Genomic DNA, 25,772 nt, shown 5'->3' on the forward strand with positions numbered 1-25,772 from the left:
TAAATTAACACAGTTTACAACACAATAAAATTACACACAAATAAACACAATAAAGGTTCAAATAAACCCCAACAAAGTAGAGAAACTGTTGATCATCTCAATGAGATACGATCATGCAGAACCTAACAGTAAAACATAACCCTCTTGACATTTTCCTTGAGGGCGGGCAGAGGTCTCACAGCAGAACTAGCACCAGGCCCTCTTGTGCTTCGACCACCTGCCCCAGCACCTCCACGAGCTGCAACCGTGCCACTTGTCATTGATCCACTGTCTGAGGTCTCCGGTTCCATATAAAAACGAGCTCTAAAAGCAGCAAGATGAGCATAGTAGGCAGGGGGAACTGCAAATTTATTAGTTTCCAGGTCGTCAAATCAAAAGAAAAATGTGGGGAGGGGAGGGGACAGAAACTAGTTTATGGATGAAGCCAAACAACTAACCTATTGACACGGACCGCGTGCACCTTGCATATCTGCAACAATTGAGAATAATTATTAGGCACACCAACTCTAATTGCAGCCTCCACCTTCCAAGGCAGTGAATAATGCCTCTCATCTAAGCAAACATGCACAACATTAAGACTGAAATAATAAAAGATCAGGGATAGAAACATACGTATAGCAGAGGTTGTTTGTAAGAGATTGTAATGCATCAGCCGTAAACTTGTTCTCATCCCATAGCACATGGTAATGAGCTGGACGACTAGTACCCTGTTTACCAAGGCAGACAAAGTATAAGAAACATTCTTTCCAATAACATATACATACTAAACTATCAAAACAAACAAACACGGACCAGAAACGAAGCAAATCAAACCTGAATACCAGCATGGCTGCATAAGTAGAAGTCAAACTCCGTTGGATGACAAATTTTGGAGTCAACAACTGTCCCTGAGAATACATAAAAGACGAGAATGATAGATTATACGCCGATTATGGAACCATAATAAATTATGAGAGAACACTACTTACCAGGCAAAATATTCCCACTCCTGTCAATAGAACGGCGATCATTATGGTTGCTCGCAAACAACCTTGTATGATGGCGTTTTTGTACAACAACAAAAGTAACAGGAGGCTGATAATTAGGTTCCAAGGAGGCACATGCCTGAGGTTAAATGAATAGACAGTAAAAAGAGTGAGAATCAGATGCGGAGCTTTGACCATACAAAATATTGTACAAATTACCGGTTGAAACATAGGCAACAAATGGGTCTCACCTTACGAATAGAATCAAGCTCAAATAACAAAACTTGATAAAACTGGCCTTCACTGACACCATCCCTGCATAAAGAAAATAAGAAATAAATAAATAAAACCAAGAGAAAAGTGGGTGGGGGAAGAAAATAAAGCATCTTGCTTATACCTGTAGAATATGATGCGCTGTGGCTTCTGTCCGGTGGCTCTTCGGAAAGATATTAGGAGCTCCCTGTATCACCAATGAACAAAAGGGAAAGAAACTCAAACAAACTACATTTGAAATCTATGAAAAGGAACAAGTAAAAATTAAAAGCACACGAAGAAAACCATACTTAATCATGCCCCCAGAAACTGTCCCTCTTACAGGATCCTGCCACGTTTTGTATAAATCTTGAATGAGCTCCTGACGATGAGCTTGAGCACAAACCAGACCAGCATACTTTGTAACCTCTGGCCAATCTTGGGAGGCAACAACCTGAAAGTTTAATTTTTATAATTAAAATTCCAAACGAGGCAATTAGACCATACATCAAAAGCAGATAAAAAGGCATACAGCTGCAATAGAAGGGCTCGAATCTTCCCCAGGGTGAGGGTGGGTAACATCAGCACCAAAAATTATAGTTGGTCGGTCACTAACAAGAGGAATTCTTCGTGATATTGCATCAACAAGAACTGTATTCCTTCCTCCAACCTTGACATTAATCTTCAATGCCACGTTGGCCAAATATTGTTTGCTCTTTTTAAATACATGTTTAGTTAAACAGCACTGAGAAACAACACCAAGATCAGTCTCACAAATCCGTTTCAAATCACCTGCAAGGGAAATAGAAAGATTCAGAGAAAGGCATTGAATCTCTTTTGAAGAAACAACTAATTTCAAACTAGTAAATATATACCATAAAGAGAACCATTGTTGTCCGGGAGAATAACAATCAGCAGGTCTAGCTCTTTGTTCTGGGGTTGGAGTTTAATCATGGCATCATGATATCTTGTTTTCAAGACTTTCTCAACCTGCTCGGGCCGAGCACTAATAGCAGGAAGCACTGGTTCAGGAGAAAAAGCCTGTAAATGACACAACCATCAAGGTTAAAAGGATTCTTTTCCAAATTAAATTTGTTCAACAATAACGAAACTGAGATAATAAAGATGGCTCTCCTCAGATTCATGGAACTCCCTTACCATGCCAGAGATATAACACATTTGTGCAAGTTCATAACAAAAATCTCGAGCCACGCTATCCTGGACTTGTCGAGAAAAATTTATGCAGATCCAGTTGTTTACAGTCCCGCCATTAACCATTTTCTGCAACAAGATAATTAAAAATCAGATAATGCACAAGATTTTACATTCAACCATTCCTGGCTCAGCCTATAAACTTAATGCACGTGGCAGTACACACTTCACTTGATGTGCATATGGCACAAAGAAATCATGTACATTGACGGAAAACGAAAAGAAAATGTCAAGACATTGCGATAGACTCTGCAAAACGCTTAACCAAGCATGGACAGACAACAAAATTGATGGCAAACTTGATAGATAACATTCGCAGTAAAGGCATTATATATTATACAATTTTATGGCAGGCTCCTAGCTAAATCTAAAGCACATCTTGTTTCAGAAAACAAAATCATCAAATTTGTAATGGAGTGAGCCTGTCACAGAATTCCATCTCTTTCAACTAGCTTTTGAAGTCCAATATAATCCTAAAATTATCAAATTAAGTTCGTTCATTGTTCATTGAATACTTGACATGAATACTTGACACAACATGAATGTACCCTTAGTTTACTCCTTGCTCACTTCTTTCGACAAAGATCTTGTAAAATTATTATGTAATCTGACAAATGCATCTATCCTGAAACAATATTCTATGAATTTAAATTAAAAAATACTATCCTGACCAACAACACTTTCGCCTATTTCTCTTCCCTATATCACCCACCAACCTTTCCTTTAAAAGTAGGGTTCGGTTTCATATTTTCTAACACTCTTTGGTGCCTAAATCTCAATTCTGAAAATCTGTACATGCAGTCAAACCAACTTATTCCCCTTTAGATTTTAAGATAACCAAAATACCTTTTCTTTTCACATATATAACCAAATTATTAATCTATTCCTCCACATATTGGGAATAAGACTAGTTCGATTAAGATCAAATACATAATGAGACCACAAAATCAACAACAAAAAATCCACATTATATCACTTCAAACTGGAAGATATACCTTATTCATCATATTCCATTGCCCAACCTGAGGCAGGCAATCCTTCTCTCTGCCTGCATCATGATATTTAAGCTACATGGAGAAGAGAAATACAATCACAAATCAAAATCTGGAAGAAACCACAAAATTACAGAAAAAAGTATATGGTAGTTGATAACTTACCCATGGTGCAGGCAGAATGCGTGCTTCAACAGAAGCAAGTTTCTCACTAATTTTAATTCCAAACTCCTTTGCATAAGGGTCTTCATGATAAGCATTGTGTTTCACCGTCTAGCAGGAACAAGAAATTAATCCAACAAGAACAAACCCTCAACACATTTGACAATTTTGTCATGAAAAAAAGTTCAACTAGAAGACCATAGTAAGAACCAAAAATATGTTGTAGACTTATATATCCAAAGGTACTCGGGTTCGATACTAAATTAGTCCTCATTTTTTAAATAGAGATAACATTTTGGCATTGACAATTAAAATTACTTTTACAAGCAATTTGTTCACATGCAAACCACGGACAAAGAATAAAAAAGAGAAACTTTTAATGCAGCTTTGATGCAAATGTTGGAAAACAAATGTCATATCAATGCATCAAAAGGAAAAAAAATTGCAAGACTCATGAGACGATGTAAAACAATTTAGTAACACAAAAAGAAACAGAAAAAATGTGATACCTTCATAATATCATACTCTCTCTCCGGAGGACGCTGGCAGGTGACCTTCAGAAGAGCAGTAATCTGTCTCTCATTCAATCTCTTCGAGTACCTTTGCCCTTCTACAATCTTGCATACCTATGGTAATCAAGTCATTAGCATGCATATCCATATATAAATTACATGTTCAATCTAAAGGAGATCGCTCCAAAATAATTTACCTCCATTGGCAAATAATTTGGTCTCTGCTGATTCCCAACTTGTAGACATGGCCATTGGGTATGTTGAATGACAAAACCATAAGTTTCGTGAAAGTACTCCACAACAGATTTCATTGTGCCTCTTTCATCTACAGGAAAACTACAAACAATAAGATCTGTTAGAGAAGCAGGAATCATGCCATACATAGATCTGTATTTTATCAGCACAAAATCAGAAAAAGGTGTGTCTTTTAAAATCTTATGTGATCGTCCTCACATTTCAATTTTTAGAAGAGAAGGTTGAAACAAATTAAACATTTTTTCTGTAGTTAAAGGTGAAACAAATACTGCATTCGGTTTACATTAAAAGGATTAAGATTTTCAGAAAGGTATTGCATAATAGAATAACAGTAATACTCACGTCAACTCTCTAGTCGCTTGTGATGTTAAACCAGATATACGATATTTTCTTCGCATGTTGCCCCGATGTGTAACTTCTACTTTGACTCCTCTAAGAGCCTTTTTAATCTATTCACGCACAAAAATATAAAATGAACATGGAATGATGATAACATGAATTATTACAAAATAACAACTAAAGGGAGAACATAATATTCAATAGAAGGCATTTTCACCTAAAATCTTTTGTAACAAAAACATTATTGCAATTAGATAACATATACTTCTGTTACAAATGCGATCATGCCTATTAATTGATGTCAGAAAATTAGCTGGTTTAACAAGAACAAAAAGCAACAAAGATTGTGGAAGTAATTGGTCATAATATTTCCAATCAGATAAAAATTTAAAAAAATCTAACCTTCACACGATCAGAATCAGATAGTGGCCTAGAAACTTCGCGATTTAGCAACTGTGTTACAAAATCAATAACAGGCAAAGGCTCGATGAAAGCAGTTGAAGACATATCTGTCCAGCAGATAATTGTCAACATATGACCATGTTAGATCAAGGAACAGAGATATAATGCAGTTGCAAAGACACATGAATAAACCACCTAGACATGCAAAATAGTACCAATATTCAGCGACAGTCCCATCTGTGTTGGACGAATACTTTGGTAAAAGCCACGCCAACTTTCTAATCCCTCACCCAAAGACTGCCTTCTCCCAAGGCCAGGTGAGTAAAATGACCGGCCAACAGGACAGTACCTGTAATTATTTACCATTACTTTCACACATCAAAATTAGAACAGTAGCAGTGTCGTAAACGTACATGCAAAAAAAACAAAAATGCAATACCTAGTAGTAGGTAGTTCACGAAGAACAATGTCCAGAACCTGAAGAGCTTCCTGAGGTGCATCAGCATGCTTCCCTTGCAAAAAGAGTCCAAGATGGTGTAGATCAGCACGTGCAGCTAATTTGATCACAACTTTAAATTCCCGCTCTCTTCTGCATCAAGAAAATGAAATATAAATGTAAAAAAGAAAATAGAAGTCCCATCCCATTCAAACTTTTTCTTCCTATATTCTCCTGTAATACAAAAATTTAAGAAGAAGATTAAAACTAATCACCAGTTGGTAGACACTTAGTAACCTGATTACGGAAATAAGGCAAGCAAAATATAGGCTCTTTTTGTTTTGAGAAAACAATTTTATTTTAAATTTTCATTTTCCAAAAAACATTTCTGCTTGTTTTTTAATATAAATGTGTTAGGCGAACCCATTGCATTTGAAGACATTTTTCTTCTCCTGTTTCCTATTTGAAACCATTTTTCAATTTCATTTTGTAGACAATGCTTTCAATTTGAACCACAAAACATTTTTTCACTCTTGAAATGAAAATGCAATGGACTATGTTTCCTGAAACCAAATGCTGCATTGGCATTCCAAGCCGGAACCAAGTTTTCAAGTTTTATAACTCAGATACTATGAATAAGTCAAAAAGGATATAGTCTTCCCTCTTTAAAAGAAAAAAATTCACAAAAATCAGAAGTAGCACAAAAAGAAATAAGCAGATACCAAAATGAATGTAGAATGAAAATAAGATGCCAGGGAACAACCTTTGCGTTCCTGAACCATCATCATCATCAATAAGGGTGATCTTAAACTCCTTGGACACAAAAGGGAGAGGTCCAGCAGTGTAAAGACTCTTCCTGCCATCATAAGCAGGAAGGCGCTTTCCGAGATGAGACTCTTTATATAATTTCACTAGCTGCGCCATGACAGCACGGTTCACTCCTCGTGAGGCTACTTCCGGTGTTATGGTAACCTATTTCCATTGACAATGACAATCAAGAATCTGTAAATAAAGGCAGATACAAACAAGAAAAAGGGAAATAGCTGATTATAGAAGAGCTCACGTCATATTGGTGCAAATCTTTATCTGGCAGCTCAGCAAAGAAATGATTAGCCTTGACTATGCACTTTGTGCCAGTGGAACCCTTTCCAGGTCGAGAAGGAAACCTCAATGACTTGCTTGAGGGAGGGGCTGGCTGAATTGCTTGGCCAGCTTCTTGCTGGATAGAAAGCTGCTGAAGATGCTCTGCTAATGGTGCCTGCTCAGGTGGCCTCGATGATGAGCCTGACTCAGATGGAGCAGGCTGGCGGATAACCTCAACTTGAAAAGTTTGGGTTGCTTGGTGCAGCTCGGGAACAGGTGGTCGTGATGGTCCACCAGGGAAAGGTCCTCCAGCACGGACACCACTGCCTCGACCACCACCAAATCCCCCACGACCTCCTTGATGGTAAGAACCTCCCCTTCCTCTACCTTGGTGGTATTCAGGCGGTCCTCCACTATACTGCTGTTGTGGCATTCCAAGACCTCGACCACCAGTGCCATAACTTCCCCCTCGACCTCCTTGCTGGGACTGAGGAGCCACTCTTCCCCCAGAATAACCTCCACCTTGTTGTTGAGGGGGACGCTGGGGACCATGACCACTGCCACCACCAGTTTCATGGGACTGAGAGCCCTCACCTCCACCGGAGGGGGTATCAGTTCTCTTCTTCCTAACCATAACGATAATAACTGTAACAGGAGACAAAAGACAAAAATGAGGTTCACATACATGCAGAAGTAGATGATAAAGGAAGAAAACAGAGCAATTGCTACAACAAGAAGTTTGTTTGCAGAAGTAAAGTTTTGCTCCTTAATGAAAACCTAAAACCCGTTTTCCACCAAAAAAAATACAACTAATATAAGCATCTCTTAACTGTAATATTAGAGAGGAAAATACGCACACATATAACAAATCAAAGTTAACAAAACAAAGCATTGTGAAACTACGAACAGAAGCCCTAACGTATGCATAGAAATAATAGCAGAAAAAACCGTAAGATCGCGTCAAACCCTAGATGAGAGAAAGCAGAACATGGAGATCTAAGAAATTGCAGCCAAAATACAAACAGGTGACGTAAGATCAGTAAAAAAATTGAGAAAAAGCGACAGAAACCGGGCCAAAGAAAGTAGATCCATCAACGATAAGAAGAAATACTGAAATGCGTACAAGTTTCGACTGAAAAGCGCCGCCGGAAAACCGCTTATCTATTAAAAATGCTAAGAAAAAGCATTTTATTGCAAACCTTTTTAAATATAAAACAAAGTAGAGGAAAAAGGCGTACGAATACCACTCTTCGGGTCACCAGTCACTACTACGCAGAGAAAAAGGGTCGCTTCGAAAATATACAATAGAAAAGCTGAGAGTGAAAGCCACTTTATATAGTGGAAACTGGGACACCTAAAAAATAAAATAGAAATATTTAAAAAGTAAATTTATTTTATAGGTGCCCCAAATTTGTACCTGAACCTTCCAAACATAGATTAGTTTTTATCGTAAATTTATTCTCAATCCTTCATTAAAATGATTAGAAAAACAACTTAAGCATTTATATGACCTTTTAATAGATTACATTGTTCTTTTTTTAGTCTAACTCCTAATCTTAAATTCATTATTTAACATTTCTATAATACTATTAGAAAAACATTTCTATAATATATAAAACACTAATATTTATTATATTTTTAAATTGTCCATAATTTATGGATATTGATTTTTATTTCATTATTATTTTTATAACTTTTTTAAGAAATAAGTTTTTGATAATCAATTAATAACGCCCACTTCTAAGATGCAATTGTTTAAACTTTAAACCACTGAAAAAAACAATATTCTATTATAACCACTAAAATCTGTATAACTCGATATATCGATTTGGTTAGGTTTTAGCCCATTAATTTTATTCGTAGAGTAATTTGTGAAAGCGTGTAATCGATTAAATTAAAAAAAACATATACTTAGATATGTGCCAAGATCCTTTAGCATTCGCTATAATTAGATTGCTAGTACTTTAAAAGCAAAGATGTATTTAACCTTTATCATTGAGTTTAAGTTTGTTAGTACTTGTTTGAAATTTTACCAATTTACTGCGGCAGTAAATACACAACCTCTATTACCTTTTATATTCAAAAAAGAAAACTTTAGAATAGGGAATGCTTCTTTGCTTTGCGTTATGCGTGTTACCGTCAAGTGAATTGCTGGCTAGGTACTTGATGCGTACGCTCGCATGCTTTTATAAAGTGCCAATTACTTGCATCCGAAGAACTCGAAAGCAAATGTAGCATAGAAATGGACAGTCAGAGCTAACTTGGACCCCAATAAACACGCTTTCACAAATTACTCTACGAATAATATTAATGGGCTAAAACCTAACCAAATCGATATATCGAGTTATACAGATTTTTAGAATGATAAAATGGTAATGCATTCATCCTAAAGATACAATGGAAGTACCAAAACCTAATAACACTAAAGCATCTAGACTATCGGCTCAACTAGCCATCTTCGGTAGTTTCATATCTATAATGAAGTAATGATACAAACATAGCAAGGTCATACTGGATGTGTTCCAAACACAATCAGCACAAAATCGGAAATCTGATACAGTGAAGCAGCCCCCACTCTAACTTCATTTCTTAGCCTGCCATATATTCCTACATCTCAAATTAGAAAAATTCTTCACTACGAATCTTGCAGTCTTAAGTGGAGTTGAACTAATAACATAGAACATACGCCATACAAGTTCATAATGTGCACAAATGCCTTGCCCTGAGATCCTAAGGATATAGTACAAATACCTATTTTACATAATTCATGAACTTGCCTCTCGCCTAACGTAGGTAAGTGAGTATGGGAGTTATTACAAAAAGGCACTCACTTCATTCTACAAACAAATATGCATCTCCAACTTAGAAAGATGAAAATGGGTAAACATATTATTCTAAGACAGGAGTTCCTGGAAAACAATATGCTAGACACACTTTGAACAATCAAGCATGAAAATCTTGTAGGTATGTTAACAGATTATTTGCAATGCCAGGCCAAGCTTGACAGCTCAAAGCTCAATCTCCATCCCTTACTTTTTTGCTACTATCGCAAGATATCAACTGAATCTTCAAAGAAAACAACACCAACATTCTACTCATAAAATGGCAACACCAACATTCTACTCATAAAATGGCAGACAGATATAAAACATGTTTGTGTGTGTGTGCTACTTTCTGTATACAGTCCAAGACAAGCAGAGAACATGCAAGATAGGATACAATACCTTAAGCCGAGGGGAACGGCGAACAAGTGGCGATAAAAGATCTTGTTTTGCTACTTCCTTAATCCGAGGGGAGCGATGAACAACCGATGATAAGATATCTGATTTGGCTACTTTCTTGGGATATTTATTGAACGCTCCATCAATAAATTGATTTTCGTTTACTTCCACGGGAGATTCACTTCCGTGGCTGACTTTCTTAAATTGCCCATTTACATCTCGAAGTGGGATGTGACGCTCATTTTTCTTGGCAGAAGTTTCACTTCTATCAGTTGAAACCGATAAAGCTGGACCAGACATGGAGATTGTGGAACAGTCCTGATGAGAACTTGTGTATTGGGGATGCAATCCTGATGAGTCATAAATGATGGAAGAATTTTGTTAAGAAGAATGAGTCCAAACTCATATTGGAGGAACCGCAGGGGAAGAATTTAAATAATAGCTTCTTAAATTACATACAATAACAAGAAAGGTCTCAATAGATGAAATTATATATTCTTGAAACCAAGTGCCAAATTCAAGCATCCAGCACGCAGGGTGAAAAGAATACAATGAAATCATACCAAGTGTCGTTGCTTCTTGAAATTTTTATCTCATGATTCTAACAAAGCCGAATAAGTCACTTGTGCTGTTCAACTCATTAATCAACTCTTTAATGCCATTCAACTGTGGATTGCAATCCAGTACTTAAGATCATGAGGAAGAAATAAATATGTTAGAACACATACCATTTTAGAATATATCTAACACAGTAGAGTGAAATTACGTACAGGAGTAATCATCATTTGCATGACGAATGGTAAAAGAATATTCTTGCTTCGGATTTTTTAAGTTAATGTCATTGAACATAAATTTCACCCCTGGATAAACAAAACATACAGTAAGAAAACACAGGGGCAGCAAGGGGACAAAAAATGTCATGCAACATAACTATGTTACTTACCATGACCGCCTTCAATCTGAAAACCTAAAACCCGGTTGTACCATGAAATAGCTTCTTGAATTTCTCCATTTTCCTCTCTTTCATGTACTGCCTCCTCTTCAGTTTTTGACAATGCTGTGGGTATCACCAAAGAGAGAAAAATAAAGAAAGCACATAATAAGCAGTAAATTAGAAGAGCCCTAGCGAAATGAAGTGAAAATAATTAATAAATTTACATAGAAATTATTATACGGAAAAGAAAAAATAACAGCCCAAAAATTGTTTAGTGAATATCAGAAAAATGGAAAAATACATATATTCCAGCAAATTAGGCACAAGGAATAAGTTTTTTAGTTACTTCTTTGCTTGGAGTAGATTCGTTGGATCACAAAAGTAGCATGGCAATCCAAAATAACTGCTTAAGCAGACCTCCTGACACCTTAAAAATTCCTCGCCAGCCCTCAAACCACCCATTACATGGCATGAGAAATAGAACACAGATACATACAGTATAAATGTGCAGGTACAAACTTTCATCAAAAAGAAGGAAAATGAGCAAGTTCAGCAAGGAATGGAGATTTAGCAGTATAATACTACAATCGACATGGCAATATGTCCACAGAAACTTATATATAACTTGCTTCATCGATATCACAATGTATGAAATGCACTATCCATGATATAGGAACTCGCCCCAATAATATTCTCAAACCTCTAGTCCCACATAACCATCGAAAAAATATCAGACAGTGTGCATTACCAGAAATTCTATAATTTAAAATTTATACCGTACGGTACCATAAATATCATCCCTTTCGAGCCACACATGAAGCATAAATACATCCCATTGAGCAAGTGTATGTGATTACCCAGAGATTGTTGAGATATAATTGCTCCATACTCATCCCTTCTAGTCCTTTGAAATTGAACAGTTCTTTTAAGTTCTTCTACTCTAGCTTTTATAGTTGACATCGAGTCCCTCATTGCCATCTGTTTTGCCTCTTTACGGGTCTTCGCTACAAAGCAGCATTGTAAAACAACATTTAGAAACCCGCACAACTTGCTCTTCCCAACTCATAACAAATTGCTATAAACCCAAACCCCAAAAGGCAGAAAATAAAGTTCAAAACAGAAGAGAGCAATTACCAGCTAAAACCTTGACAAGCTCATCCTCGGCTTCTCTTAAATTGGCTTTCATTTTTGCGAGTTTAGCTGTATAAACGCAGCGTAAGAAGAAAATCCCGGAATTCACTATCAGAACCCTAATTTTTCTCCGATCAAAAACCTCACTCGGATTTAAGTATATGCGTGAAAAAGAGAGAGAGTATGTGTGTAGGAACCCTAAAAGTACCATGATTTTGGGCGGTATCCAGTGCTAGGGCCTTGATAGAACTAAGCGATGCCGTAAACGAATCTATCTTGTGCTGTTGGATCGAAAAATCTGTGTCACAGATCGTTATCAGAGACTCCATTTTCGCCCTAGAAGATTGCCCTGTTTCGCTATCCATTGGGATTTGAATAGAAAGATAATTTAAACGGGGTAGGAAAGAGAATCTTGTACAAGGTGGAACTTAAATAAATGTGAAAAATCAGATGTTTTAAGATATAACATGTAAGATATTAGAAATGAATGATCCTTCAGTTAACCCGTGTAAGAAAAACTACATGATACTGATATCGAAATGTGTTTGGTCTGTAAATGATATTATTGTAGTCGGTGGTGCTATTATAAGAGAATAAATCTTTGGTTTCTCTAAAAATATATTTCTTGTATGAATGGGAGGTCCAATTCCAAATGCTTGTAAGAAAATTAATATTATAATGACTAAAATACCTCCTGCATGATTATTATCACTAATTAAATGGATTAAAGAAGTGAATTTGGAAGCCTAAAGAAGAAAATCGAGAGGAAAGAAAATCCGGCTCAATTGTAGCCCTAAGATTGAGCCAGTGAGGCATCGTATCAAGGGTATAAGCTTTGCATAATTGAGAAGAACTAGCTCCTCTTTAAATGTCTATGATCAAATCTCCTCAAACACAATAACAAAGGAGTTTGACTGGACTGGTAAAATCTGCAATCACATCAAGGACAATTTGGTAGGTTTAAATCAATTATTAAAATCCAAGGACCTAACTTCATTACACCCGACATTCGCACCGTCTGTCGGCTTCTTTAATCTCAACCCATTCATATTCTACAATTTCTTATATATTAACATAAGAAAAATACCTACTCATATACATTTTATTTGTTAATATTAATTCATCCGTAATTATGATTATGGCCCTGGATTTAAATTTTGAGTTTGTATTTTCTATATAGTCGATAGGTGGTTGTGACTGTATTATTTGTTCCTTCGATCCATCCGTAAAAGTAAGGTTCGAATCCTAGATAAAATGTGTCATTATCACTTAATTAGAAGTGCAATAAACTATCGACCTATTCATAAAATCATAATATTAACACCAAGTACTATGTTGTTGAAGTTTTGGTTATTAGTTTCAACCCTAATACCAATTTGCAGTAAAAACAAGTTTTGAGGAGAGCTTTTACAAGCGCTTGAGAAATGCAGAGCCATTTTAAACAAATTCTAAAAGACAGCCATCTAAAATTCCATTTTCTCTCTGCACTGAACAAACATCATGGTCTAGCTGTTTCTTGGATCCGGAGATTCTGGGTCGTACATCTTAATTTCATATATCAATTCTACACCACAAAAGAACACAAAGCATACACATGACACAGCTCACAAGACATGATTCTGTTTCTTAATTCTCTAAACATTTCACCTTCCTCTCCCCTCTCATTGGAGTTTGTAGCATCATAGCTGTAATGTCTGTAAATCTATGGACCCTATTCTTCTCTTTTTCATTTCTTATTCCCTACTCGTACACCGCTTTCGCCGTTAACCAACACGGCTGAACTCTTCTTTCTTGGAAGAGAAGCTTCCGCTCCGAGGCCCTGGATAGTTGTGGAAGTTGAATTGTTTGGACAAGTTCCCACTGATTTCACCTCTTTGTCAACTTTGAATAAGCTTGTTCTCTCTGGAACGAACCTCACTGGTTCGATCCCCAAAGAGAGGAGCGTTCTCACCCAATTGAGCCACCTAGACTTGAGTGACAATGGGTTGAGTGGTGCAATCCCAAGTGAGCTCTGCAGCTTGCAGAGGCTCCAACAACTCTATCTTGACTCCAACCAGTTGAAGGGCCGCTCCAAATCGGGAACCTCACGAGCTTAAAATGGCTAGTCCTATATGACAACCACCTGAGCGGCGAAATCCCAAGCACCATAGGCAACTTGAAGAATCTTCAAGTGATTAGAGCTGGTGGAAACTGCACCGATTTGGTAATGTTAGGCTTAGCTGAAACAAGCATCTCAGGTTCCCTCCCTCCATCTTTAGGCCTCCTCAAGAAGCTCGAAACCATTGCAATCTACACTACTTTTCTCTCCGGCGAAATCCCCGTTCTCGGTGACTGCACCAAGCTTCAGAACGTTTACTTATACGAAAACACCCTAGCAGGATCGATTCCAAGAAGCCTCAGCAATCTGCAAAATCTGCGGAACCTGTTGTTGTGGGGAAACAACATGGTTGGAACCATTCCTCCAGAGCTTGGAAACTGCAATGAACTATTAGTCATCGATGCTTCCATGAATTCATTAACAGGAAGCATTCCTCAATCATTCGGGAACCTGACATCACTCCAGGAACTTCAGCTAAGCGTCAATCAAATATCGGGAGAAATTCCTTCCACACTAGGAAACTGTCGTCAGATGACTCACATTCAACTCGACAACAATCAGATCACTGGGGCCATACCCGCGGAATTGGGGAACTTGGAAAACTTAACCCTTCTCTTTCTATGGCACAATAAGCTTGAAGACAACATCCCAGACTCCATTTCCAATTGTCACAACCTGGAAGCCATTGATTTGTCTGAAAACAGCTTAACTGATCCCATCCCCAAGGGAATCTTCCAGCTTAAGAAGCTCAATAAACTGTTGCTTTTATCCCACAATCTCTCCGGGGAACTCCCACCGGAGATCGGAAACTGCTCCTCCTTGACTCGGTTTCGGGCCACCGATAACAAGTTAACCGGATCTATCCCTATCCAGATTGGGAGCTTAAAGAACTTGACATTCTTGGATCTCGGGTCGAATCGGTTAACTGGATTTATACCTGAAGAAATATCTGGTTGCCGGAATATTACTTTTCTAGATTTTCATTCCAACTTTATCGGCGGTACCTTGCCTGTCAGATTAAGCAAGCTTGTTTTACTTCAGTTCGTTGATTTCTCTGAAAACGTAATCCAAGGAACGCTAAGTTCGGGTCTCGGTTCACTGAGTTCACTTACCAAACTCATTCTCGGGAAAAACCGATTATCCGGATCCATCCCGACTCAACTGGGGTCATGCTCGAATCTACAGTTACTAGACTTGAGTTCAAATCAGCTGACGGGAAATATTCCGGCAAGTTTTGGAAAGTTCCAGCTCTGGAAATCGCTCTCAATCTGAGCTGGAACCAGCTCACAGGAGATATCCCGGACGATTTCACGGTATTGATGATGCTTGGGATATTGGATATATCTCATAATCAGCTCGTCGGAGATATTCAATATCTCGCCGGGTTGCAAAACCTCCTGGTTCTCAACGTGTCACATAACAACTTCACAGGGAGAGTGCCCGACACGCCCTTCTTCTCGAAGCTGCTACTCTGCGTGCTTTCTGGTAATCCCTCGTTCTGCTTCTCTGGGAACCAGTGTTTCGCCGCAGAATACGAAGGAAAAGGTGGCGCATCCTCGTCGAAGAGCAAGGCAGCAAACGTAGCCACGGTAGTGTTGCTCTGCATGGCTTGCGCTCTCCTTCTGGGGGCGCTCTACATCATCATAAGCTCCAAAAAGAAATGGGCCCACCTTGGGAACTGACTTTATACCAAAAGCTCGACTTATCAATCTCTGACGTGGTAAAACCCCTGACAGCTGGTAACGTAATCGGCCGCGGCCGATCCGTCGTTGTGTACAAAGTCACCGTCCCGTCAGGAGTAACCATCGCCGTCAAAAGATTCCGTTCATCGGAAAAACATCAACTTCCTCTTTTGCATCGGAAATTTCCACGTTGGCAAGAATACGACACCGTAACATCGTGAGATTACAAGGCTGGGCGGCCAACAGTAAAACAAAAATGCTATTTTACGATTACATGGCGAACGGCGCATTGGGCGTTTTGTTACACGAAGGTAGCAGAAGAGAGAGATTGGACTGGGACACGAGATTCAAGATCGCATTAGGCCTGGCAGAAGGGTTAGCATATTTGCACCAAATCTCGATTGCTGTTTAATCTTCTTTCTCACCAAATTATTTAATTATTTCCTAAGAACAAGTTTCCTTGTACAAAGTTAATAGTAGCTGAAGCTGTTATCAGTTAAAACGTTGTGTTCTTGTAGTCATGTCATGATTAGAGTTTTAATAAGAAAACCGGACACGAGGCCTGATGAGCTTGGTTAGAAATGAAAGCATATCGGACTGCTTCTTTTATGCACTAAAATGGAAGAACATGTGATGAATAGTTAGAAGGCAGATGATGATAAGAGGAAAACATGGACATGTCTTGGAAGTAAAGTCTTTTATCTGGAAACGTGTTGCGTTCTGCAAAGGGCTTTTTCGAGGATGATTTTGAACTCCCTGCCCTTTGGGAAAAGATATATCGGCAATGATTACTCCTTCGAACTTAGCTCTCTCCCTTCTAATATTTTACCCGCACAATAATTAGAATTGTTTTTAAGCATTAAAGGAAAGGCATCCTCGGATTCAACACAAACCACCCACGTCACTACACCATGTGACGTAGATCATAGATGCAACGTGCTAGCACAATAATTTATCCCGCATTTCGCTAATGAAATATATTATGTTATTTTACCATATGAAGAAACAAAGCTTGCTTAATGCAAAAACTATAAGCAAACCCTATAGTTATCAATATTGGTCCAGTCAGTAAAAGGCACACCACATGCGCTCAGGCCGATCATTAGATAGATAGGGACACAAAAGGGACTAATTAGTGTTATATCTAGGTGATTGATGAGACTCTCGTTTTTTTCTTGTTCTATTAGTCTTTCTCATCATGAATGCAAGACTAATCTTTTTTGGTCTTTTCTGTTTACCATAAGGGACGTTTGGTTCACGGCATACAACATTATCGAGGGAATGAGATCTCATTCCCCCGTTTGGTTGGTCGGTAATCTTATTCTCGGTAATCTTTTATTAATAACAGTAGATTTTTTGAGATATATTACCGAGAATGTGATTATCTCCATTCCCTTAGGTATTGTTAGATTACCGGCATTTTGAACTAAAATGTCCTTAAAAAATTCTTTAAAATTATCATTCTTCTGTTGTTGAATAATAAAAATTTTACGAAGGTTAAATTACAAATTTATCCTTAAACTATTTTAGATTTACAAAAAAGTCTATAATTATAATTTTATATGAAGTTCAAGGGTTAAAATAAAATTTGACCCTTTCATTAAACCTATTTATCTTTTCAATTTTGTAAAAAAAATTATATAAATTTTATGAATTTAAATTTTTTAAAGAAAATATATAAATTAATTATAGTAATATTATAATAGAATTCAACTTGTTAAAAATATATATATATAATAAGGACAATTTGGTAAAATATACATTCTAACAATCTTTTATTCCTTTAACCAAACATGATAATCTTACATTCATACTAAACCAACCAAACACAAAATACAACATTCCCAGTAATCCTATTCCCTGATAATCTTTTATTCCCATGAATAATATTACATTCCGTGAACCAAATACACTCTAAAAGGTTTGATTTCGGGGAGAAAAAGCCAACACTGTATTTTGTGAACCCTATTTTGTGTAAAGATTCAGTCGCAGTAAAAGTTGGTAGAAATTTTGCCATGGATGGAGTGATTGCTGTAAAGAAGTGAACTTCAATTATTAAGGAGTCGTTTAGGAATGCGTTTTTGGTCCAAGAATACGTTTGAAATGTAAAAACAATCCCAATCACTTCATTTTCAGCAAAAGATTCATGTTTAAAAAGTGACTATTGACTCAAATCAAGCAATTAGAAAAATGATAGTTGAAAAACCGAAGCCATTTGTCCAGCTGATCAGCCTAAAGCAAGGCAATGGGCCAAATAAAGTCGATATCCAAGATTTCTTAATGGGCTTTACTCTTTGCTATACCAACTTCAGGTTAGTCTAACGAATTTTCCGTTGCAGTGCTCAACCTGCCTTGGAAGCTCAAAAACTAGAGAACAATTCCTACTCTAACGAGGTCTGTCTATTTGATTTGCTTCACTCTTAAGCAGCGGGCATAAAGATAAACATGAGCTTAAAAATTGGAGGGCAAGTAGAGAAGGTGAATGGAAGAGAACTTTCCTACTTTGAATTTGCTGAAAAGTACTTGGCTCAAAACCAGCCTGTGCTATTATCTGGTTTAATGGATGATTGGGCAGCTTCCAAACACTGGGTTTCAGCCAATGGTCAACCTAACTTCCTCTTATTTTCTACCCATTTTGGTAAATCCAAAGTTCAGGTATTTCGTTTTTCTTTTGGTCGTTTTTACAAACACTTGAGGTACAATGGTTATGGACTTTACTGTTTTAATCCCCCCCCCCACTCCCGGAAATTACGTACTATAGGTTGCAGATTGTGATACAAGGGAATTTACCGATCAGAAAAGATAGAAATGTCTGTTTCGGAGTTTATTAATCACTGGCTTCAGGGTTCTAAGGAGAACCTGGATGTTAATGGGAAGTCCGTTCTATATTTGAAGGACTGGGGTTTTAATCTTTTAGTACTAATTTTTAGTTGATCATTGTTTCATAGATGTTCCTGCTTTTGATTTTAAATTCCTAAGCCAGGTGACTGTTATGCTCTATGCTAATATGTCAGTAAATTAACAACTTAGTTGTTTCAGTTGTTCATGTCCTTTTCAATCTTTTTGTCAGGAGTGTCCAGAACATCAAGCATATATAACTCCAATGTTTTTTACTGATGATTGGCTGAATCTTTATCTTGACAATTATCGTATGCATGACGATATGGACACTGATCAAGTGAATAATGATATAAGTTGCTCTGACTATCGCTTTGTGTATATGGGAGCTAAATGTTTGAATATATATGCAAATATTATAGAACTTTAGATATATGCCTTTCCAGTGAAGATGCTTAGTGACCATTCTGTATCCATGAATATTTAGCGTAAAGGAAACTATCTAACCATTTAAACCTTTTGATTCCAGGATCCTGGACACCTCTTCATGCTGATGTTTTCAGATCATATAGCTGGTCGCAAATTTGTGTGGAAAGAAAAAGTTGCTTTTTCTGCCTCAGCAAGTTAATCTTCTGTTTGACAGGCATGGGTAGCTTCTTGCTCGATACGGCATTAAACAGGTGTATAATGTATGTTTGGATATTTTAACATTCTAGCCTTCTTGTACTAGTTAAAAGGACATGAAGTTAGTTTTAGAACTATTACAACTATTTCTTTGGCATTTATTGTTGTTGTTTCTGGAATTCTAGAGAAGAACAATACTCAGCTATGTAGTTGCTTGAGTTTCTTCTGCTTCACGCTAATGCTGAAGTCAGTTAAGGTGCTATAGAGGCAGAGCAAGAGTAAAGAGTCCCTGAGAGATCCCTTACTTAATGGCAGTTGGTCCTTCAAATAAGAAACCCAATTAATCAGAATTAGGTAGTTATGCATCGAGTGTCATCTGTTTGTGCCTGGTGGCCTTAATACTAGCCTAGTACACTGCTTCGCTGCCTTGAGCTTGAAACCAGGTATGACCTGTCATATATGGAGCTGGTGGCTTGTGCAGCTCTCCTGTGGTTTAAATTTGTCCTACACAATGGATCCATGGTCTTTGCTCAATTCTGATATCACCTAAAAGGTTAAAAAGATACTAAAAAGATGAGAGAAATTTACCTGCATTCTTTTATTGGGTTGTGATGACAAATGCATAGGATATTACCATCTTATTACATCTTATTATAGAGCGGACTGCTGTTACAAGAATGCACTTTCTACTCATTGCAGGCCTTTAATGGGATTGTTTCTTGACTGCTGTCTTATTTCACCTCAGGAACATGAAAAACACTGTATATGACATTAGTGAAACTAAATTTCCTGTTTTTAGGAAGGTAACTAGTCCTTCTAGAGCTTCAAAATGTATTTGTAATTTTTTTCCTGTACATGTTAAAGATATGCTCTTATTTTCATGTTACGTGAAGGCTATCTGGCTGGAGTGCACACAGGACCAAAATGAAATTATCTTTGTGCCTAGTGGATGCTACCACCAAGTCCATAATCTGGTAAATTACATTATTTTTTTCTTTTTTATTCTTTCTGAAAAATCATTTTAAAGGTTATCAATACTTTGAGGGCATGCGATTTAGAAGGGTCTCCTGAAAAAGGACAATAGACTTGGAGGAAATTACAGATAGAGGGATTGGGGAATGGAAGGGCATTGGCTGATGTGTTTGTTGGATAGTGACTGAAGATCTTTTTTCATGGTGTTTCTAACTTATAAAGAGGGGTAAATGCTGTCTTGCAATATATTAGGTCCCATATAGAGGGGTAAAATGCGATCTAGGTCCCAAAGTTCCTGTGCTGCTGTAGTTTGCCTGAAGCTTTAGTCTTAAGCCTCATATAGATGTTAGCTTTCTTGCCTGTGATGATTGGTACACCTCTTTTAACTCATAATTCAAAGATTTTCAGGAGGACAAAATATCAATAAACCACAACTGGTTCAATGGATACAATCTTTCTTGGGTGGTAAATGCAGTTACTACAAACTTGCGTTTTAGAAATATAAGAACCCAGTTCTTCTTCGGAATATGAAGTATGTCTTGTGAATTATTCTTTCTTTCAGTGGGATTTGTTATTAAGAGACTACAAGGAGGCCAAGGAGTACATAGAGGATATCAAAGACATTTGCGATGATTTTGAAGTTCTCTGTCAACGCAATCTTGCAGCAAATACAGGTATATTATAATCTCGACATGTGTGATGATAATTCACCGCATGTTTAGTTACAGGTTTTACTCCAGCTGAAATGTGTTTTCTTTTCTTCTTCTAGCCTTTTTGGCCAAAATTTGTGGATGGCCTTATTTATTTATTTTTGGCTAGTGGTCTTGTTTATTAGACGCTGAAAAGTTAACCACATGATCTAATCCCTTGTTATTCAATGATTTTCCAAAGTAGAAGTGGCAAGAGTAAAGAATATTACAGACCTTATAAATTTTTTTGGATAGTATCATTCAGTTGATTCTGCAACTTACTAGAACTCTTTCATCATATATGTTTTTGCAATATACTTTCTATTACAGATGCCCCAATGCTATTTCTACTTGGACAGTGGTAATTGATATGCCAAAGTTGACGTTCTTATCATAGCTTGATAAAGTTTGTTCTCTTTCCACAGGAATGAATTTTAATGATTTCTTCATCTTCATATCACGCTTTTCACTAGCCAATGTGGTGGAGCTGTATTATCTACGTGGTGAATCAAACTCTGAAAGTTCAATCTGGCATTGCTCTGCTATAGTAAAGCATGTTGCTCTGAACCTTGCATCGATAAGGAAAATAGCATTTAAGATGAAATCTGAAGGTGTGCAAGGAAATCTTGGCATCATAAGTTTGTGGCGATCTTAAGTTTCTTAAACTATGCACCAATTTAGGCAGAATATATTCATATGCCCCTGAGAAAGAGGACTGGAGCTGTACCGTGAAGAAAGTTCTGATGGCAGATTTTGGGAAATACGGATCTCAAGTTTGTAGTCCAGAAGATCTCGTTACATTTATAGACCACGCCGTTTCAAAACTTAGTAGCAATTGTAATGAACAAAACACTCTTCTGTCAGCATTATACTAAATCCAGCCTTGTCAGCAAAATTAGCATTCTGGCCTATATAATTTTGTTGTATTACCTAGAATCAAAATCGACACATTTCGTTGATATGCATATATATATTAGGGTTCTTTCTTTGGCCCTTTTCTTGAGCTCTCGAACATCTAAATGTGTGTAAAATGAGGAAGAAATTTCTGCTGTTATTTACTACGATTGAAAATTTGATATTTTAGCAGCAAACAAGAAGAGACAGATATCGCTTGCTAGTATTATTAACAGTTTGTATTTTCCCCTCCAAAATTTACATGTATATAGTCCCCAGCTGGTAGGGCAAATCAACGTTCCAGGGGACCAAAAATATACATTGATAGAGAGAGAAAATTTGGGGTAAAAAAGGACAAAAATAAAAATAAAGGGTTCAAAATTGAAACAGTCAAGGACATCGTACATTCCTTCCTGGACCTCCATAGTAAAAGTAGGTTCCCCAAACATCGTTTCTTCCTTGTCTGATGTCGTAACAATTTGAATGATCAGCCAACAGTCGAAGGTTTTTAAACGGGACCAAATTATTATCCCAATCAACAGTCTGCAAGTTCCTGAAATAAGCTGCTTTCCCGAAGCCTTCTCGAGCAAATCGGCCACTGCCCATTTGTGTTGATGTGTGAAATCCTAGGGATCTGGTGTTCACGATTTCTCCTCCGAATTGTACCATGTTTGCATGGCTTCTCAAGTGACTGAAAAGGAATGCAGCCCAGTATCCCACCAGTAATCCTGATCCAAATTCTAACCACCAATGTCCATGTTTTGGATCCTACAAAACACAAAACTGCTTTTAAATGTTGGATGTTGGATGTTGTATGATGATTCTGTTTAAGCCGATATCGTACTCACCTTCCAGACCATTAAGCCAATATCGAACTGCCTGCCATTGACAGTGGACCTTGGAGATATAGCTGCTCCAATAGCAATCTTGTTGCTGATCTGGACAAACCCAGAGCAAAGCAAGTTGTAGCATCCTGTGGTGTGGTAAGCATCATTCTGTAAATTAAAAAGTTAATTAGCAGTTGATTCACTTCTCTTTCGGTTTTAAATCTTGCTCTCGGACTTGGAAAAACAGGTAAATCGCTAGATATTATACTCACTGTCCAGTATATGAAGAACCTTGGGCGATTGTCTCCATATAGCTCAGGGTTAACCTGAAGAAACGTGAATATGGAAATCTTATCAGAAGCATATAGAAACTTCTCAATGAATAACTTCTGAATATTTTTGTACCGAAAGTTTAGGGACATGCCTGCCAACCAGCTTCAATGGTATTAAGATCATTGCGAAAAGAACCAGAGATGATCCATATCTGTGACAAGCTAAACTCGTATGCATTTGTCACGCGAGGCGCCCATACATTTATTATTGCTTTTGCTCCATAATACTGATCTCCATTCTCAAACACAACTGCATGCTGAAATGGAAAAATATGTTTTTCTGATACCAATCTCATTGTCAAGACCAACTGCCAGTTTTATTTCTGTCTTGAATTTGAAAAAGTAGACAAGTTTTTAGGTATCAAAGGTCGAAGGTACTAACCTCATGGCCGCTGCTCGTGGAGTCTCTCCGCACATGCCTTCTTCTTCTTCCATATCTTCTAACAGAACATGCTCTCAGAATGTCTTTCTCAGTTGTCCTTCTGATTGGAACAGTCCCTTTGGGACAGGATTCACCTGTGTCTGTCCAAAGCTGGAAGCTTTCAGAGCCTACTTCTGTAGAGTTATGACCTTTTGGCCTCGCCGGTGGATCCTGTCAGAACGAACCTTCCGTTAGTTTTTGTTTCATGCTTACCCAACCGAATGACTAAACCATATTATCTTGAAACTCAATGCATTGCTCATGTCCATTAAACAAGAAGAAATTTTTACCAATGGCTTCTTCCCTCTAAGCTCACGGTGATCAAATGCATGCTGAAGGTGAGATGGAACACAATCTATGACATCACCATCTGGACTCTGCAGCAACAAACCAAGAAACCAAAATCATATAATCATCAAGCCCACGAATCAAAGACTAACTGAAAGTTTCAAAGAAGATGCCTTAATGGTCTTCACAGCAGGCTTGTTTATCTTCTTGAGATAAGCGTCAACTCTCCTTAGCTTCTGACTGTATTTATCAGGGTTAAAAGTATGGTTCACCAGTTTCCGGCGGCCGGAATCCGGTGAAGACAGGACAGAGCCAAGAGAGGAAGAAACAACAAGGGGGAAAGCAACAAAAATGGGAATCATTGAAAAACTAGTATTGTGGAAAACGAAAGTAGTCATACAGTGCCAAGTATTTGGGCTGTTTGGTTTGATAGCAAGGATTCAGTTTGTATGCATCGGGTGCTGTCGTGTTGTGTTCACAACACAAATCCAAGAGTTTCTAAGAAAGTGCTTTTGGATTTTGAGATACAATACACACCAAGAAACTTGAAGCACCACCACCACCTCTTTGTCTTAATCATAGTTGGTCCTGTACTTTTGAATATTAGTATTGACTAGTACATAAGATTATGTCGTGTCGAGTAAATTATGATTTCAAAAATTAATTTCGTATGTATTTGTATAATCTTGAAAGTGAATGTTATTCCAGAATTCATTTACCGCACTAGGTATGAAGTAGGTAGTTGGATGATCTGATGAGGCACTTAATGAATGGTACTGGTAGTATCCTGACCTGGTATTTGCAGGCATCAACAAATTTCCTAGTCGAGAATTGCATCACAATATCTGCTCCTTAAAGCTTCAAGTTTGGTCCCCAAATACTCAAAACTAGGGAATTAGAGGGAAAGAATCATTGATACCTACATTAATTCCATTGTTTTCTTTTTTTCTTTTGATGAATGGCCACTTAATAGTTCCCACACACCTCCGCAACGACTTAAAGCTAACTATTGAGGAATATTGGGCCACTGCACAACTGGTCACCCTCAATTCAAAACATTTCCATGGCCATGGGGGTTAGGATTAAAAGGCTGCCAATCCCATGCATATATCTTTCCAAGCCATTACTATTACTATGCATCATGCATGCATGCAAAAAATGTAAACAGAAGCAGTGTAGCAGTGGGGGTCAAAATGAGGATTTTTTTTTTCCTTTTGGATTCTTTGTGCTAACATGTTGGTGTAATAATTCATGTGGGTGAATTACAGGGTGTACCACTATAATTTTTTGTGTTGGGATAATAAAACAACGCTACTAAAAACATTGATGAAGCCTAATTACTCAGGCAGTGATTAGGTTTGCATTTGCAGATGTCATATAATGTGCGATTTCCAACTTAAATACAGCCAACAGTATACTTCTAACCTCATACAATTCATTACTTGATTACTTTAAAAAAAGTTTATTCATCATATATAAATTTCATATATACATATATACATACATATATATATATATATATATATATATATATATATATATATATATATTTTTTCGAAAATATAATAGAATTGAGTGAGTGATAAAAATATTATTTTTTAGAAATGACAAGTCAATTATATTTATACTATCAAGTGATTAAAAAATTCTTAATAGATATTAATGTGTAATCTGCCTAAATTATTAAAGATGATGATATCACCACTACCACGTGATGTAATCTTATGGTGTTACACGAATTTAACGATCTTAGCGTAAAATATCAAACTACTTGTTGGAATAAAAATATATGCATCAAATTAGTAGGAAAAGAAAATCAAAGTACCAAATTTTAAGAAAATGATGAGTAAAAAGGTCATATATGTATTTAAACCATTAAAATGTATTATAAAGTATGTATGCATGCATACATACATAAATGGGTGAATATATAAGGATAAATGTATAAGTAGCATAAGAAAGTGGTGTTTTCAACTTTATTTAATGCTTTAAACACCAAATGACAATCCAGTAAAGTCCAAAAGATGGCAAAGTGTTGATTGGATCGATGGTGATGCATGCTTGCCAACCACGATCAAAATAATTTTCAATTTCTGAAAGCATGGCCCTTTAATCTTGAATCACACGATCCACATAGATGAAATGGAATCTTGACAAGACTTTACTCCTGTTGTTGGGTTGGGCATGCTTATTGAGTAGATAATTTTAAGT

At 37.1% G+C, this 25,772-nt stretch overlaps 2 protein-coding genes and 3 pseudogenes across 4 annotated transcripts; 2 read left to right on the forward strand and 3 right to left on the reverse strand.

Moving 5' to 3' along the window:
* Positions 1–80: 80 nt before the first annotated feature.
* On the reverse strand, positions 81–7,893 carry LOC120186539 (protein argonaute 1-like). Of its 3 annotated transcripts, XM_039190435.1 has the most exons (23): positions 7,849–7,893; positions 7,052–7,255; positions 6,591–6,997; positions 6,291–6,499; positions 5,531–5,680; positions 5,307–5,440; positions 5,092–5,198; positions 4,693–4,799; positions 4,293–4,431; positions 4,093–4,209; positions 3,587–3,694; positions 3,425–3,496; positions 2,376–2,498; positions 2,093–2,258; positions 1,750–2,009; positions 1,529–1,671; positions 1,363–1,425; positions 1,217–1,280; positions 969–1,104; positions 814–887; positions 613–707; positions 438–469; positions 81–340 (listed from the first exon to the last, which is right to left on the reverse strand). In XM_039190435.1, the coding sequence occupies exons 2-23, from the start codon at positions 7,242–7,244 to the stop codon at positions 123–125; spliced, it is 3,117 nt and encodes a 1,038-aa protein (XP_039046366.1). In that variant the 5' UTR covers positions 7,245–7,255; positions 7,849–7,893; the 3' UTR covers positions 81–122. The 3 variants fall into 3 exon arrangements, with proteins under 3 accessions (XP_039046366.1, XP_039046364.1, XP_039046365.1); XM_039190433.1 differs by having other exon boundaries at positions 82–340; positions 6,591–7,255; XM_039190434.1 differs by lacking the exon at positions 7,849–7,893 and adding an exon at positions 7,734–7,752 and having other exon boundaries at positions 82–340; positions 6,591–7,255.
* A 1,081-nt stretch (positions 7,894–8,974) lies between these two features.
* LOC120186542 lies at positions 8,975–12,297 on the reverse strand (annotated as a pseudogene).
* A 1,212-nt stretch (positions 12,298–13,509) lies between these two features.
* Positions 13,510–16,223, forward strand: LOC120186572 (annotated as a pseudogene).
* Positions 16,224–18,022: 1,799 nt separating this feature from the next.
* On the forward strand, positions 18,023–21,698 carry LOC120186584 (annotated as a pseudogene).
* Positions 21,699–21,920: 222 nt separating this feature from the next.
* On the reverse strand, positions 21,921–23,959 carry LOC120186573. The gene is made up of 7 exons (XM_039190464.1): positions 23,714–23,959; positions 23,564–23,650; positions 23,235–23,444; positions 22,945–23,109; positions 22,793–22,846; positions 22,542–22,688; positions 21,921–22,461 (listed from the first exon to the last, which is right to left on the reverse strand). Exons 1-7 carry the CDS (start codon positions 23,957–23,959, stop codon positions 22,084–22,086), a joined length of 1,287 nt encoding a protein of 428 aa, XP_039046395.1. The 3' UTR covers positions 21,921–22,083.
* Positions 23,960–25,772: the final 1,813 nt, after the last annotated feature.

The sequence above is a fragment of the Hibiscus syriacus genome, unplaced genomic scaffold (assembly GCF_006381635.1).
Source record: "Hibiscus syriacus cultivar Baekdansim isolate YM2019G1 unplaced genomic scaffold, ASM638163v2 tig00113716_pilon, whole genome shotgun sequence".
NCBI lineage: Eukaryota > Viridiplantae > Streptophyta > Magnoliopsida > Malvales > Malvaceae > Hibiscus > Hibiscus syriacus.